This window comes from Urocampus carinirostris, chromosome 16 (genome assembly GCF_059441175.1).
Source record: "Urocampus carinirostris isolate Australia breed hairy pipefish chromosome 16, RoL_Ucar_1.0, whole genome shotgun sequence".
NCBI lineage: Eukaryota > Metazoa > Chordata > Actinopteri > Syngnathiformes > Syngnathidae > Urocampus > Urocampus carinirostris.
This window is the reverse complement of record NC_142364.1, coordinates 8,629,906-8,641,746: the sequence shown is the minus strand read 5'-3', so window position 1 is coordinate 8,641,746 and position 11,841 is coordinate 8,629,906. Positions and strand designations below refer to the sequence as shown.

The 11,841-nt window shown below is 42.6% G+C and overlaps 1 protein-coding gene across 1 annotated transcript in view; it reads right to left on the bottom strand.

Annotated features, from left to right (window-relative positions):
• Positions 1–294: 294 nt before the first annotated feature.
• sgsm1b (small G protein signaling modulator 1b) overlaps positions 295–11,841 on the bottom strand; it is a 30,179-nt gene continuing 18,632 nt past the window's right edge. The window contains exons 21-25 of the mRNA XM_088355938.1: positions 11,315–11,397; positions 11,100–11,209; positions 7,464–7,560; positions 7,233–7,400; positions 295–3,677 (exon numbers count right to left, since the gene is read on the bottom strand). Coding sequence (XP_088212064.1) covers positions 3,589–3,677; positions 7,233–7,400; positions 7,464–7,560; positions 11,100–11,209; positions 11,315–11,397 — 547 coding nt within the window. The 3' untranslated portion in view covers positions 295–3,588. The remainder of the gene's footprint in view (positions 3,678–7,232; positions 7,401–7,463; positions 7,561–11,099; positions 11,210–11,314; positions 11,398–11,841) is intronic.

Below are 11,841 nucleotides of genomic sequence, written 5' to 3'. Positions count from 1 at the left end.
CAGTATTTTTATCTACTGTATCGCACTTTGGTACCTGCAAAGTATATTTAAATCTGCATGTATATTTATTCATGAATGCAATTGAGAAAAATTGGAATTCGATCATTTTTAACCAATCGCCCAACACTATCGCGTGTTTCTGGTTTCAAGACACGATAAATGACTCTGGAATAGTAGACAAAATGTTCCTACCCCCTTAGCAAAATCCTGTACCTGATCAAACCTTCAGCTTTGAGAGAACTCCGCATTTTCATTTTATCGAAGTTCAACCCATAGAAAAACCCAGACACAAAATGCAAAATAGAATATTTTAATTCACAATAAACGCTAACAAGTTACAATTTCAAGAGGGGAAAAAATAAAATAAAATTTATCTCCGGTGGATTCTTTTCTGATCTCTATGAGCAGTTCAAGCCCATTTATAGACATTGTATTGCATTTCATAAATGTGCTAGCTTTTGTACAACGGGTCTCACACTGTTTACAGCACATTTAGACAAAAGAAGCACAGCGATTCACAAACGACACTGCCGTGATTTCCGAGTAACGCACGGTGACGCGTAAGCGATGGTCGTGATACCAAACCCATTTCGAACTGTTGATCGTTTAGGCTAGGCTGAAATATTTGATGTAATTTACAGTGAACAGGGTTCGTACAGATGCTTGGAAAGCGCTGAAATTTTGGGTGTTTGTCACTGCTTGAAATTGTTGCAAAGGTTTTTCTACAAGTCTGCTTAAAAATGAACCCGACGCTGCTCTCCGGTGGCTTCGCTTTGCCGTTGTATTTCTTCTGTATTTCCCCTTTATTAACGGCAGCTGGTATTAGTTTGTACGGCATTGTCCTATGAAGCGTCATCGCCTAAGAGGACAGGTGCATTCTACACCTAAACAGGGTACTATGAAATGTGTATTCGTGAAATAATTATGTATCAAATCTGGACATTTATTATGGGCCATGCTAAAATTAAAGTAGCGTTACCCAATAGTAACGGAAGGAACTTCCTGCAACTGAAAATATAAGCTACATAGGTCTGTGTTTTACCCAAAACCTATATGGGGAAAGATCTGTCTCCAAAATATTTACACACATACTGTTCAAATCCACAAATATAGTTGAGATCGACTCTAGATCTAAACATCTTGAATGTACAGACGCTACCCTACTTACGAGCATTCGACTTAAGATAAACAGTAAATACGAATATCCGTACATTGCTGTTAGATTTTGTATTGTGTGCATCTTTTTCCGAGTACAGGACATTACTGTAGTACTTCTTTCTGCCACTACCGGAGTCTGGTGATGCTGTGAGGTCACCCAACATCCACCCCAAGGAAGAAATCCGCTTCCTCTTCCTATTTTGTGTGTAAACATTCTATACTGTATCTCCAGCGCGCTAAGGACATTTTTATTGTTTAATATCTCGAGCAGTCAATCAATATGGTTGGTCTAAAGAAGAGGCGAGACGTTTCTTTTAAAACTAAATGGAATAAGAAAGCTTGATGTGGTTGAGAAAAAGGTTGGATTGCTTTTTTCGGCTACGTTTTACCACAGAGGAGGAATTCGCCTAACTCTTAAAGCTCATCTTCCAAAAGTAAGTTAAACTCAACTCGATTTATCTCTATAGAGCAAATTATTTTAAGAAATGTTTACCTTTTAGTACAAGTTACTTATATAAACCTTAAACATACAAAATAAATCACTGAAGCAACTTACGAATAAATTCAACTAATTCGTAAGCAGGGCAGCGTCTGTGGGTAAATCGCAGTTTTATTTGTGGCTTTGCAAAATACACGATTCACACCGGATTTCTTTTAATAGTAGTGGAGAAATCGAAATATTTGAAAATCCCGAAATTTGGCCATGAAAAAGGTGTACGAACCCTGAGTGAATTGTTGGAATATATTTTTACCTTTGTTGACACCTGAATCTTAATATCACATTTGTTTTGGGAAGAAAAGCCATTACAACCCAATAGCACGGTCAAGATTTTCAAACTTCACTGCATGTTCACGAATCACTGAAAAACCTAATACTCAAATACTGAAAATATTACCTTCAAAGAAAAATTACACGTGTCTGAGTCAACAATTTCTAACTAGCTTTAAAACACAAAGTTGAGCGTTAGAATATGCTAACCACGTAAATGTTGTTGAAAGGAGCACCAAATGACGATTGCGCGATGGCAGTTTTGCTGGAAAATGGTCCCAGCGTGGATAAAATGTCAGTGGTTTTTATTGAAAATGTTAAAAAAGGAAAGATTTTAAACAAACACAAGATGGCTAACAACACCGAATATCGACAGACGCATGGGCGACCGCCTTTCAACCTGCTTTTAAATGAATTTGTCAGGATCTTCCCCTAGAGCAGTGCTTTTCAATTATTGTCTGTCACGCCCCCCACAGAAGAAGAAATCCTCTCCGGTCTCCTCGTCTTGGTTAATATTTTTTTTCATTGGGTCACTTCAGGCTCCGCTCCACTTTATACTCAATGCTTCTACTCTGCTATATGCATGGCGTGGATCCACCCAGCCATCAATTATCCGTACCGCTTATCCTCAATAGGGCCGCGGGGGTGCTGGAGCCCATCCCAGCTATCTTCGGGCAGTGGTTAGGGGACACCCTCAACTGGTTGCCAGCCAGTTGCAGTGCACACAGGGACAGACAATTCGCTTGCTCATTCACACCTAGGGACAATTTGGACCGGCTAATTAACCTGACATGCATGTTTTTGGGATGTGGGAGGAGACCCACCCAAGCACAGAGAACATGCAAACTCCACACAGGAGGTTCGATCTCATGACCTCAGAACTGTGCCGCACACGCGCTAACCACTGCGCTGCCCTGCATGGCGTGGATGTAAAACGTAAATGACACACTGCCAATGAGAGCGCCACTGCTCCCTGGTGTAGTGGAGGTGCAATTGCACTTCACTCTTTGAAAAGCTAAAAAAAAAAAAATCCCCGAGGTCAAACAGAGTCTCGCATAGGGGCCTGCCCCACTATTTGAGAACCACTGCCCTAGAGGGTGCCAACTGGGGGTGAGTGGCATAACTGCACACACCTGTGTCCGATCTCCCTCCACCTGACTGTAATCATCCCCAGCCTTTATATTGCCTGTACCTGGTCATTGCCATTGTTATGGTCACACCAGGTTTGTTATCTCTTGTTTGGACATTTTTGTTGGTTTATTACTTTATACCTGGGTTTTGTGATCAAACATGTTTTCGGAGCATGCAGGCTTCGTTCCCTGCATATGGGTCCACCACCAGATCCTAACATTCTTCTTTTAAAGAGGTATCTGATGTAAACCCAACAAAGCGCCACAAGACAGAAAGTTATGACTTGATTCTTTGTATCCCTGAAAAATGGCGACATTTAAGGCAAAATTAACATCCTGAAGCAGTTTCTTTAAGGGTACATTCACAGGGTGAACAATAACACTTCAAAATCTACGCACTGGCCTTTACCGTATCCCTCATTAGAGGCGGAGAAATGGAAAGTCTTCAGCTTCAGGGTTAACTAATAAAGACCCTCGCTTACATTTATTCAATTGTGATGTTTATGGAAAATAGAACGCCTAAGTTGAGGATTACTTGTTTTCTATGAGGGTCTGCACTTTGTGGACCAAGTCCCGAGCCATCGTCAAAACTTGAGGGATGTCGTGTCTTTCGGCCATTTCTGAGAACGCAGAAAGAGAGAGCAAGAGGATTAACTGACAAATGCTTCCCATTTCCAGGGGTCAGGAACCTATGGCTCGTGAAGCATAAATGGTTCTCTTCATGATTATGTCTAGCTCGGAGATCAAATGGATGTCGCTAAAGAATCCATTATATGGAAGCTCGTTAAACAATATATGTTCACTGTCGAGACACTTCATAATGAAAACCCACAAAACAAACAGTAAAAGCCCCGAAACGCCAGCAAAGCACCCAGAGCAAACTCATTGTGTGAGCGGTAGGGATGGGCGGAGCTATCAACACAGTGCACTCCCTTTCTCTCTCGCTGAGCGCCGTCTACGCCGAAGGTAAAAATGTGAATATTTATCGTTTGCAATATTTTGTGACATTTTTACAAAACAACTTTGCTTGCACCTTGTTATTATTTAGGACCAGTGTTGGGAATAACTTTTATGAATAACGCCAGTATGTGTTGGCGTCATTTTTCAGTAACAGGTCATCTAACAATTGTTTCTCCTGTTACAATGCCGTTCCAGTTACTGACGGTCAAAAAAATCAGTTTTACGTGCATTTTTGTGTGTTTACGAACTTTTTTGCGTGTGTTTTTTTTACATTTTTGTGAGTATTTACGTACGTTTCGTGTGTTTACGTACGTTTTGTGTGTTTACGTACGTTTCGTGTGTTCACGTACGTTTTTGTGCAATTTTGTTTATTCAATTGCGTTTTATGTGTTGACATACGTATGTTTTTGTGCATGCGCTTACGTAATTTTGTCTTATATACATTATTGTCATGATGACTCATTGGTTCCCCGTTCTACTTGAGCTCAGTCCTTTCACTCGCCTGTTGTCAGTCTGTCAGCGATCCTCTGTTCCTACAAGGCAAGCACTTTGACCCGGACTCCCGTCCGTCCCGCTTTTTGCATCCGTTTTCCACCCGTACGTTCCTGATTTCCCCGTTTGTCTCCGGCTGTTTTTTGACCCTGACCACGTTTTAGTCTCCCTTCCCGGCTTACGACTCGTTTTTGATCTCGACCACGTTCTGATCTCCCGTCCCGGCTAACGACCTGTTTTTCCGTCTAACTACGCTACGATCTCCCGCTCCGGAAGATCCACTTCCGCATTCGGAACACGCTCCAGTCCCGTGAGCGGCTTTCCTCCCGCATCCAGCGAGCACCGGATCGCTGGTGCTGCCTTTCCTCTATATCTCAATAAACTTGTGAGAAACGTTATCCGATTGAGTCTACCCTTTGTTCTGGATGTGCCAATTATATGTGTTTACTTTCGTTTTGTGTATTTTTACATATGTTTTTGTGCATGTTTACGTCTGTTTTTTGCATGTTTATGAACTGTATATCTCTCATCTTTTAACCTCATCTTCTTTGTCCCTTTATCTTATTTGTTTTCTTTATTCTCACCCGATAAATGTGAACCTGGAGTGCCACGCCCAATTTCGTTGTCACAATATGTTCCACCTCATTTTGTAACAATGACAATAAAGGTATATTCTATATTCTATTCTACATGCTGATTGGTACTGTTTCTTTTTGTTGAATTTTAGTGTAGGACAAAACTTTTGCTGGTCAGGTGCAATAAATATTACAAGGTTCTATAGCACTCTGTCCCGTCTTGTTCTTCTCTATTCAACTGACTCAAATATTGCTCAGAAAATTTCATATTCTCTGTTAGACAACAACCTCTTAAAGTAATGGAACTAGGTAATTCCCCTGGTACACAGTTACTTTTACTATAAAGTAATTCAGTTACTAACTCAGTTAGTTTTTGGAAAAAGTAGTGAGTAACTATAACTAATTACTCTTTTGCTGTTTAGGATAAAAATGACTTCGAGAGGGGGCAAATTTTAGGTAATATATTTATATATGGGTGGTTAGCGCGTAGCCCCACGGTGCAAAGGTTTAGGGTCTAGCTACCGCAGCCTCCCCGTGCGGAGTTTGCATGTTTCCCCTGAACCAGCTCAAGTGATATTAAAGTAAACACAATTTCACTTTTTCTTAACATACATATTTCTTAACATATATATTTATTTATGATATAATTGAATCATATACACATATATGTCTAGGACTTTCTATATTCTATATAATATTTTGTTATTTTAAGGTGTCATGTCCGATGTGAATCACCTGTGCCCGCTCCTTTGGTGCCAACTGCCTCGTACTCTGATTGACTCCCTTTCCCTATTTATACCCTCTCCTATCTGTCCCCTATTTTCAGTCCGTCCGCGAACCGCAGTTAACACTAGGCAAGCCTTTTTTCGACCCTGACTCCCACCTGTCCCGTTTTTTGCTACCGTCGGTCCCCCGGCTTCGACCCGTTTTTGATCCTGACTACGTCTACTCTGCCATCCCAGCTTTCGACTTCTTTTTGTCCTCGACCCCGTTTACTCTCCTTTCCTGGCTTCCGACTCGCTTCTGACCCCGACCACGTTTTTGCTCCCCTGTCCCGACTACTGATCCGTTTTCCGTTCCCGACACCGCCATGTCACTCACCACGGAAGATCCACTTCCGCGTTCGGAGCGACTTGCTTCCCGCGTCAAGCGATCACCGGATCGTGGGCACAACCCTTTCTCATTCTTCCAATAAAACTTATGAGAAACGCAACGCAAGTGGGTCCTGTCTACGTTCTGGTCCTGACAAGCGCAAGTTATATCAAACTTAAAGTAAACACAATTTCACTTTTTCTTTACATACTTGTTTCGTTATAATATAATTGAATCATATACACGTATATGTCTAATACTTATTATGTAATATTTTGTTATTTTAAAGTCTTTATCTTGGGTACCAACCTAGGATTTGAATGCTTTAGGTAAGCAATACTACTTCACGTACGACACTATTTATACTTCATGGATTTTTCCTATCACAGGTTCTTTTTGGAAAGTAACCGCCGCAATAAACAAGTTCACTCTACATGTCACGGTTGCCATGGCGCCCAATCGGCCCCGCCTGTGTGGCACCAGCTGCGGCTCGTTGACAGATTGGCTTTCTGTCTATGTAAGCTCAGTGCTCTCATTCTTCCTTTGTCAGTCCGTCAGCGAACCTCTGCCCCGCAAGACGTGGGTTTTGACTCGGTCCTGTTCCTGTTGGTATATCCTGTCTGGTATTGTTCCCGTTTATTTTGTCCTGTTTAATTTCAGTTTCCAGTTTTGTTTCCGTCTATTTTTGTCTTGTTTATTTTCTCCAGTTTTCGTTCCCGTCTAGCTTTTCCTGTTTATTTTCGATATCCTGATTCATTATCTATCCTGTCTGTCCCGTCCTGTCCGGTATCGACCCCATCTGTCCGATATCAACTCAGGCAATTGGAATCGATCACGTCGATCTCTGGCTTCCTGTCTTCCCACGCCAGACCGCTGTCTAACGTGCATGACTTCCCATTTTTCCGTAAAATAAAAGGCTTGTGTGAGAACATTACGCGTTTGGGTCCTGATCCTGTTCTGGTTCTTGACACTTCATTATATATTTAGAGAATGAGAATTCATCAACTTCTCCAGAACAGTTTCTTAGCAAATTCACAAGACCGTGGTATACTTTACCATTGAAGAACTTGATGATGTCCGTGAAGTCCATGTTGTTCTCTAGAATGATGTCTCTGTACATTTCCACCAGGGCAAGTGCAATGAAAAGCACAAAATGCTCAGAGGTGGTGTAAGCCGCCGCCCAGATTGTCTCCCACACGGAGAAAACGTCATCATACACCATTTCTAGATAAAAAACATCCGGTGAGCTAAAGAAGGATCGCGTGGATTGTTAAATTGACGCTTCACCTCTTTTAAAATCCAGAAGAAACCATCGGTAACAGAAGTAAAAGTGGGTGTAGTCGCCATTCTGCTGCATCAGCTCAAACAACTCCGAGTCCAGGATCTAGCAAGCGTGAAAACCAATAAACACAGATATTGACTCTTTCCTAGCCTACTTTTTCATCGTGTGACGTCACACTCGAAGCTGGAGGCGAAACGATAGGCCGCGCTGGTCAAAACACTGAGTAAACCAAGCTTTCGGTTCTGCCAGTTCGATGTAAAAATGTCTTCGTGTTGTGTGTTTTTGTGCCGGAATCGGAAAAACAAACAGAAGTGATCATAAATAGTTTTACAGGATCCAAGCGGACACTCCTGATCAAAGAAAGAGAAGAGAGTTGTGGTTAAATGTATTAAAGCGAAAAGATTGGACCGAGGCACTCATCAAAAATGCTTCAGGTTTGCAGGTAAGAGAAATAAATGCTTATAATTTTTGATTTCAAGTCCATATTATTTACTATATCGGCAAAGTCCATCTATCCATCCATTATCTGCACCGCTTATCCTCAGTAGGGTCCCAGGGGTGCTGGAGCCCATCCCAGCAATCATCGGGCAGTGGGCAGGGGACACCCTGAACTGGTTGCCAGCCAATCACAGGGCACACAGGGACAGACAACTCACTCGCTCATTCACACCTAGGGACAATTTGAACCGGCCAATCCACCTGAAATGGATGTCTTTGGAATGTGGGAGGAAACCGGAGTGCCCGGAGGAAACCCACGCAAGCACGGGGAGAACATACAAACTCCGCACAGGAAGTCTGATAGCTGGATTTGAACCCACACCGGAGGTTCCCAAGACCTTAGAGCTGTGCCACACACGCGCTAACCACTGCGCCGCCGTGCTAGAAAGAGAAGAGTGTTGTGGTTAAATGCATTAAAGCGAAAAGATTGGACCGAGGCACTCATCAAAAATGTTTCGGGTTTGCAGCGCACACTTCATATCAGGTAATGATATGATTATGATTTTTATATCAAGTCCATATTACTTGCTATATCGGCAAAGTCCATCCATTCATCCATTATCTGCACCGCTTATCCTCAGTAGGGTCCCGGGGGTGCTGGAGCCCATCCCAGCTATCTTTGGGCAGTGGGCAGGGGACACCCTGAACTGGTTGCCAGCCAACCGCACACAGGGACAGACAACTCACTCGCTCACCCACACCTAGGGCCAATTCGGACTGGCCAATTAACCTGACATGCATGTTTTTGGGATATGGGAGGAAATCGGAGGAAACCTACGCAAGCACGGGGAGAACATGCAAACTCCACACTGGAGGTTCAATCTCATGACCTCACAACTGTGCTGCACACGCGCTAACCACTGCGTATCCTGTTATATTCTTAGCTTTAGCTAACCATTACTGTGTAGCCCAAATGCCATCTAGAGGTGCTTCTCCTAAAAAAAAAAAAACAATAAAGGCTACACGCTAACAGTTAGCCGAAGCTAAGAAAATAACAAGATATTTTGCGAATATGATAAGTAATATGTACTTGATAGTGACGAGCCATAAACGTTCAATTTCTCTTACCCAGGGTTGGGTAGGGTTACTTTTACTTGATTACTTTCAATAACTTTTGAATGACTCCAATACCAAATATGCTAATAAAAGACAAAATAAACTAAATATGAATAAAATGATGACTCACAACACGTGGTAAGCTTTCTCTCCTGGCTTTGATCTCCGGCAAAACTAACATAAAATGCGACAGAAACAAAATGAAAAGAAATCCAAACAGCTCGCCAACATCATTTTTGCCGTTCCGTGTATTCCGTTACTCCCCAAGCCTGCACAAAATTTAGTCATTTTATTCATTTTTAGTTTATTTTGTCTTTTATTAGCATGTTTGGTATTGGAGTAATCCAAAAGTAATTGAAAGTAATCAAGTTAAAGTAACCCTACCCAACCCTGCTCTTACCTGATATGAAGTGTGTGCCCCAAACCCAAGCTGTCACGATGACTGATGCGGGGCACCTGAGTCTGCTCCTTTGGCGCCAACTGCCTCGGACGCTGATTGGTTCCCTGTCACTTTTTTAAACCCCCGCCTTTCTGTCACCGGTTGTCAGTCCGTCTGCGAACCTCAGCTCAAGCCAGGCAAGCCTTTCGACCCTGACTCTCTCCTGTCCCGATTCCTGTTTGATTTCCGGCTCCGACCCCTTTTCTGAACTTGACTACGTTTTTGCTCCCCTGTCCCGGCCATCGATCTGTTTTTCCCCGCTCTCGACACTGCCTTCGCTCGCCACGGAAATACCACTTCCGCGTCTGAGTAACCAGCTCCCCACGATCAACGATCTACAGATCCTGTGTACTAGCCTTTCCCTTCTTCCTAATAAAACTAAGAAACGCACGCAAGTGGGTCCTGTCTTCATTCTGGTCCTCACACAAGCAGATGAGTGAGTGCCTCGGTCCAATCTTTTCGCTTTAATGCATTTAACCACAAATCTTCTTTTTCTTCGCCGAGATCCTGTATAACTAAAATTTGCGATCACAAACGTTATTTTCTCCGATTCCGCCACACAAACACACATGATGACAACTCGACAAATTTCTTTTCCTCAGTCTTCTGACCAGCGCAAGTCTTGTTTTGCCTCCAGGTTAAGCCCGACCCCCTAGATCAGAGGTGTCAAACCGGCGGCCCTCGGGCCAGATCAGGCCCGCTAAGGGATTGAATCTGGCCCGCGAGACAACACTCAGAGAAGCGCAAGAGAAAAACAAGCTGCAGGTTGAAATATGTCAACCTCATGTTGCCAAAGCCAGGTGCCTCGAACAAAGACACTGTACTTGTATTTCTTTCTCTATCTCTCTCTCTTTTCCACCCTTTTTCTCCCACTATCAGTCACTGTCTCTTTCACTCTACATGTCTCTTTTTCTCTTCCTTTGTTGCTCTTTGTCTCTTTCTCTCTCTGTGTCTTTTTAACTTCTTTTGCTCTAACTTCCTTTTTACCTTTTCTCTTTCTCTCTTCCTACTCTTAGCGCTTTCTTTTCTCTTTTCTCTCCTTCTGTCTTTCTATTTCTCTTTGGATTTCTCTCTCCCTCCCCCTCCCCCCTTTTTCTCCCACTCTTTCTTCCTTTTCTCTTTTCTCTTTCTCTCGTCCTACCCTTCGCCCTTTCTTTTCTCTTTTCTCTCCTTCTGTCTTTCTACTTCTCTTTGGATTTCTTTCTTCCTTTCCCTTTCTTTCCCCTCTCTCACGACTTCTCTTTTTATCTCTTTTGTTTCTCACGCTCTCTTCCCTCTCTCTCCTTTTCCCTCCCTCTTTCTCTTATTTCTTTATCTCTCTTTTTCTTTCTCTTTAATCTACTAGTCCGGCCCCCGACAGAATGTTTGTTCTATCGTGTGGCCCCGAGTTAAAATGAGTTTGACACCCCTGCCCTAGATACATCACATTGTTAACAAATGATCTGCATTTATATATATATATATATATATATATATATATATATATATATATATATATATACACACACAAGTCCCTGAAGACCTCCCAAAGCGATTAACGATGCGCTTCACACTTACCCATTCAGACACATACTCACACACCGATAGCCAGATTCACTTATCTGCCTATCGGTAGCATTAACAGTTCAGACAGGGTCAATATGCACACCTGAATGAGCGAGCGCATGTTAGCAAAGTGAGAGTCCATAGCGCCCCCATGAGGAAAGTTCAGGTTCATCCGTTTCATCAGTTCCGTGAAGCAGCTGAACGCCATCACCTCTAGTTTGACCAAATAAACAGTTGTTCAACCATCCGGTATGGAAACATGGAAAGAAAGCTCTATTTTTTTGATGGAAATTGTCAATAAAAATGAAAATTTCTGACCATCGTCCAGAATAACCAGCAGGGGAGCCAGAATGTCGCACATGCCCTGGACGTATCCCGTGTCCAGGTGTCGCCACACATAACTGAAAGAAATAAGAATAAATCACATGGCAGCCAATTACCGTAAATTCCGGACTATAAGCCGCTACTTTTTTTCCAGACGTTCAACCCTGCGGCTTATTCAGTGATGCGGCTAATTTATGTAATTTTTCTAACGGCCACCGGCAGCGCTCGAGTACAAAAGGTAAGATTTAGACGGGTGGAATATATGCGCCGAGGAAGACTGCAACTTCTTAGCTTGTGCACAAATTAAATTAGCGTAGAAATATCCTCACCATGCAAATTGCAAAAGGAAAGGCACATGACGCAGCTTTCAAACTAAATGCAATCGAGCAATCCGATAAAGAAGGAAACTGCTACTGCACGTAAACTTTACTTTGCGAGCGTGTTGCTAGCGTGTTTTGGAATAAGGGAGCGTGGGACGACGTCTATATGACAAAGTCTCTTTCCCATACTGAAGGAAGACG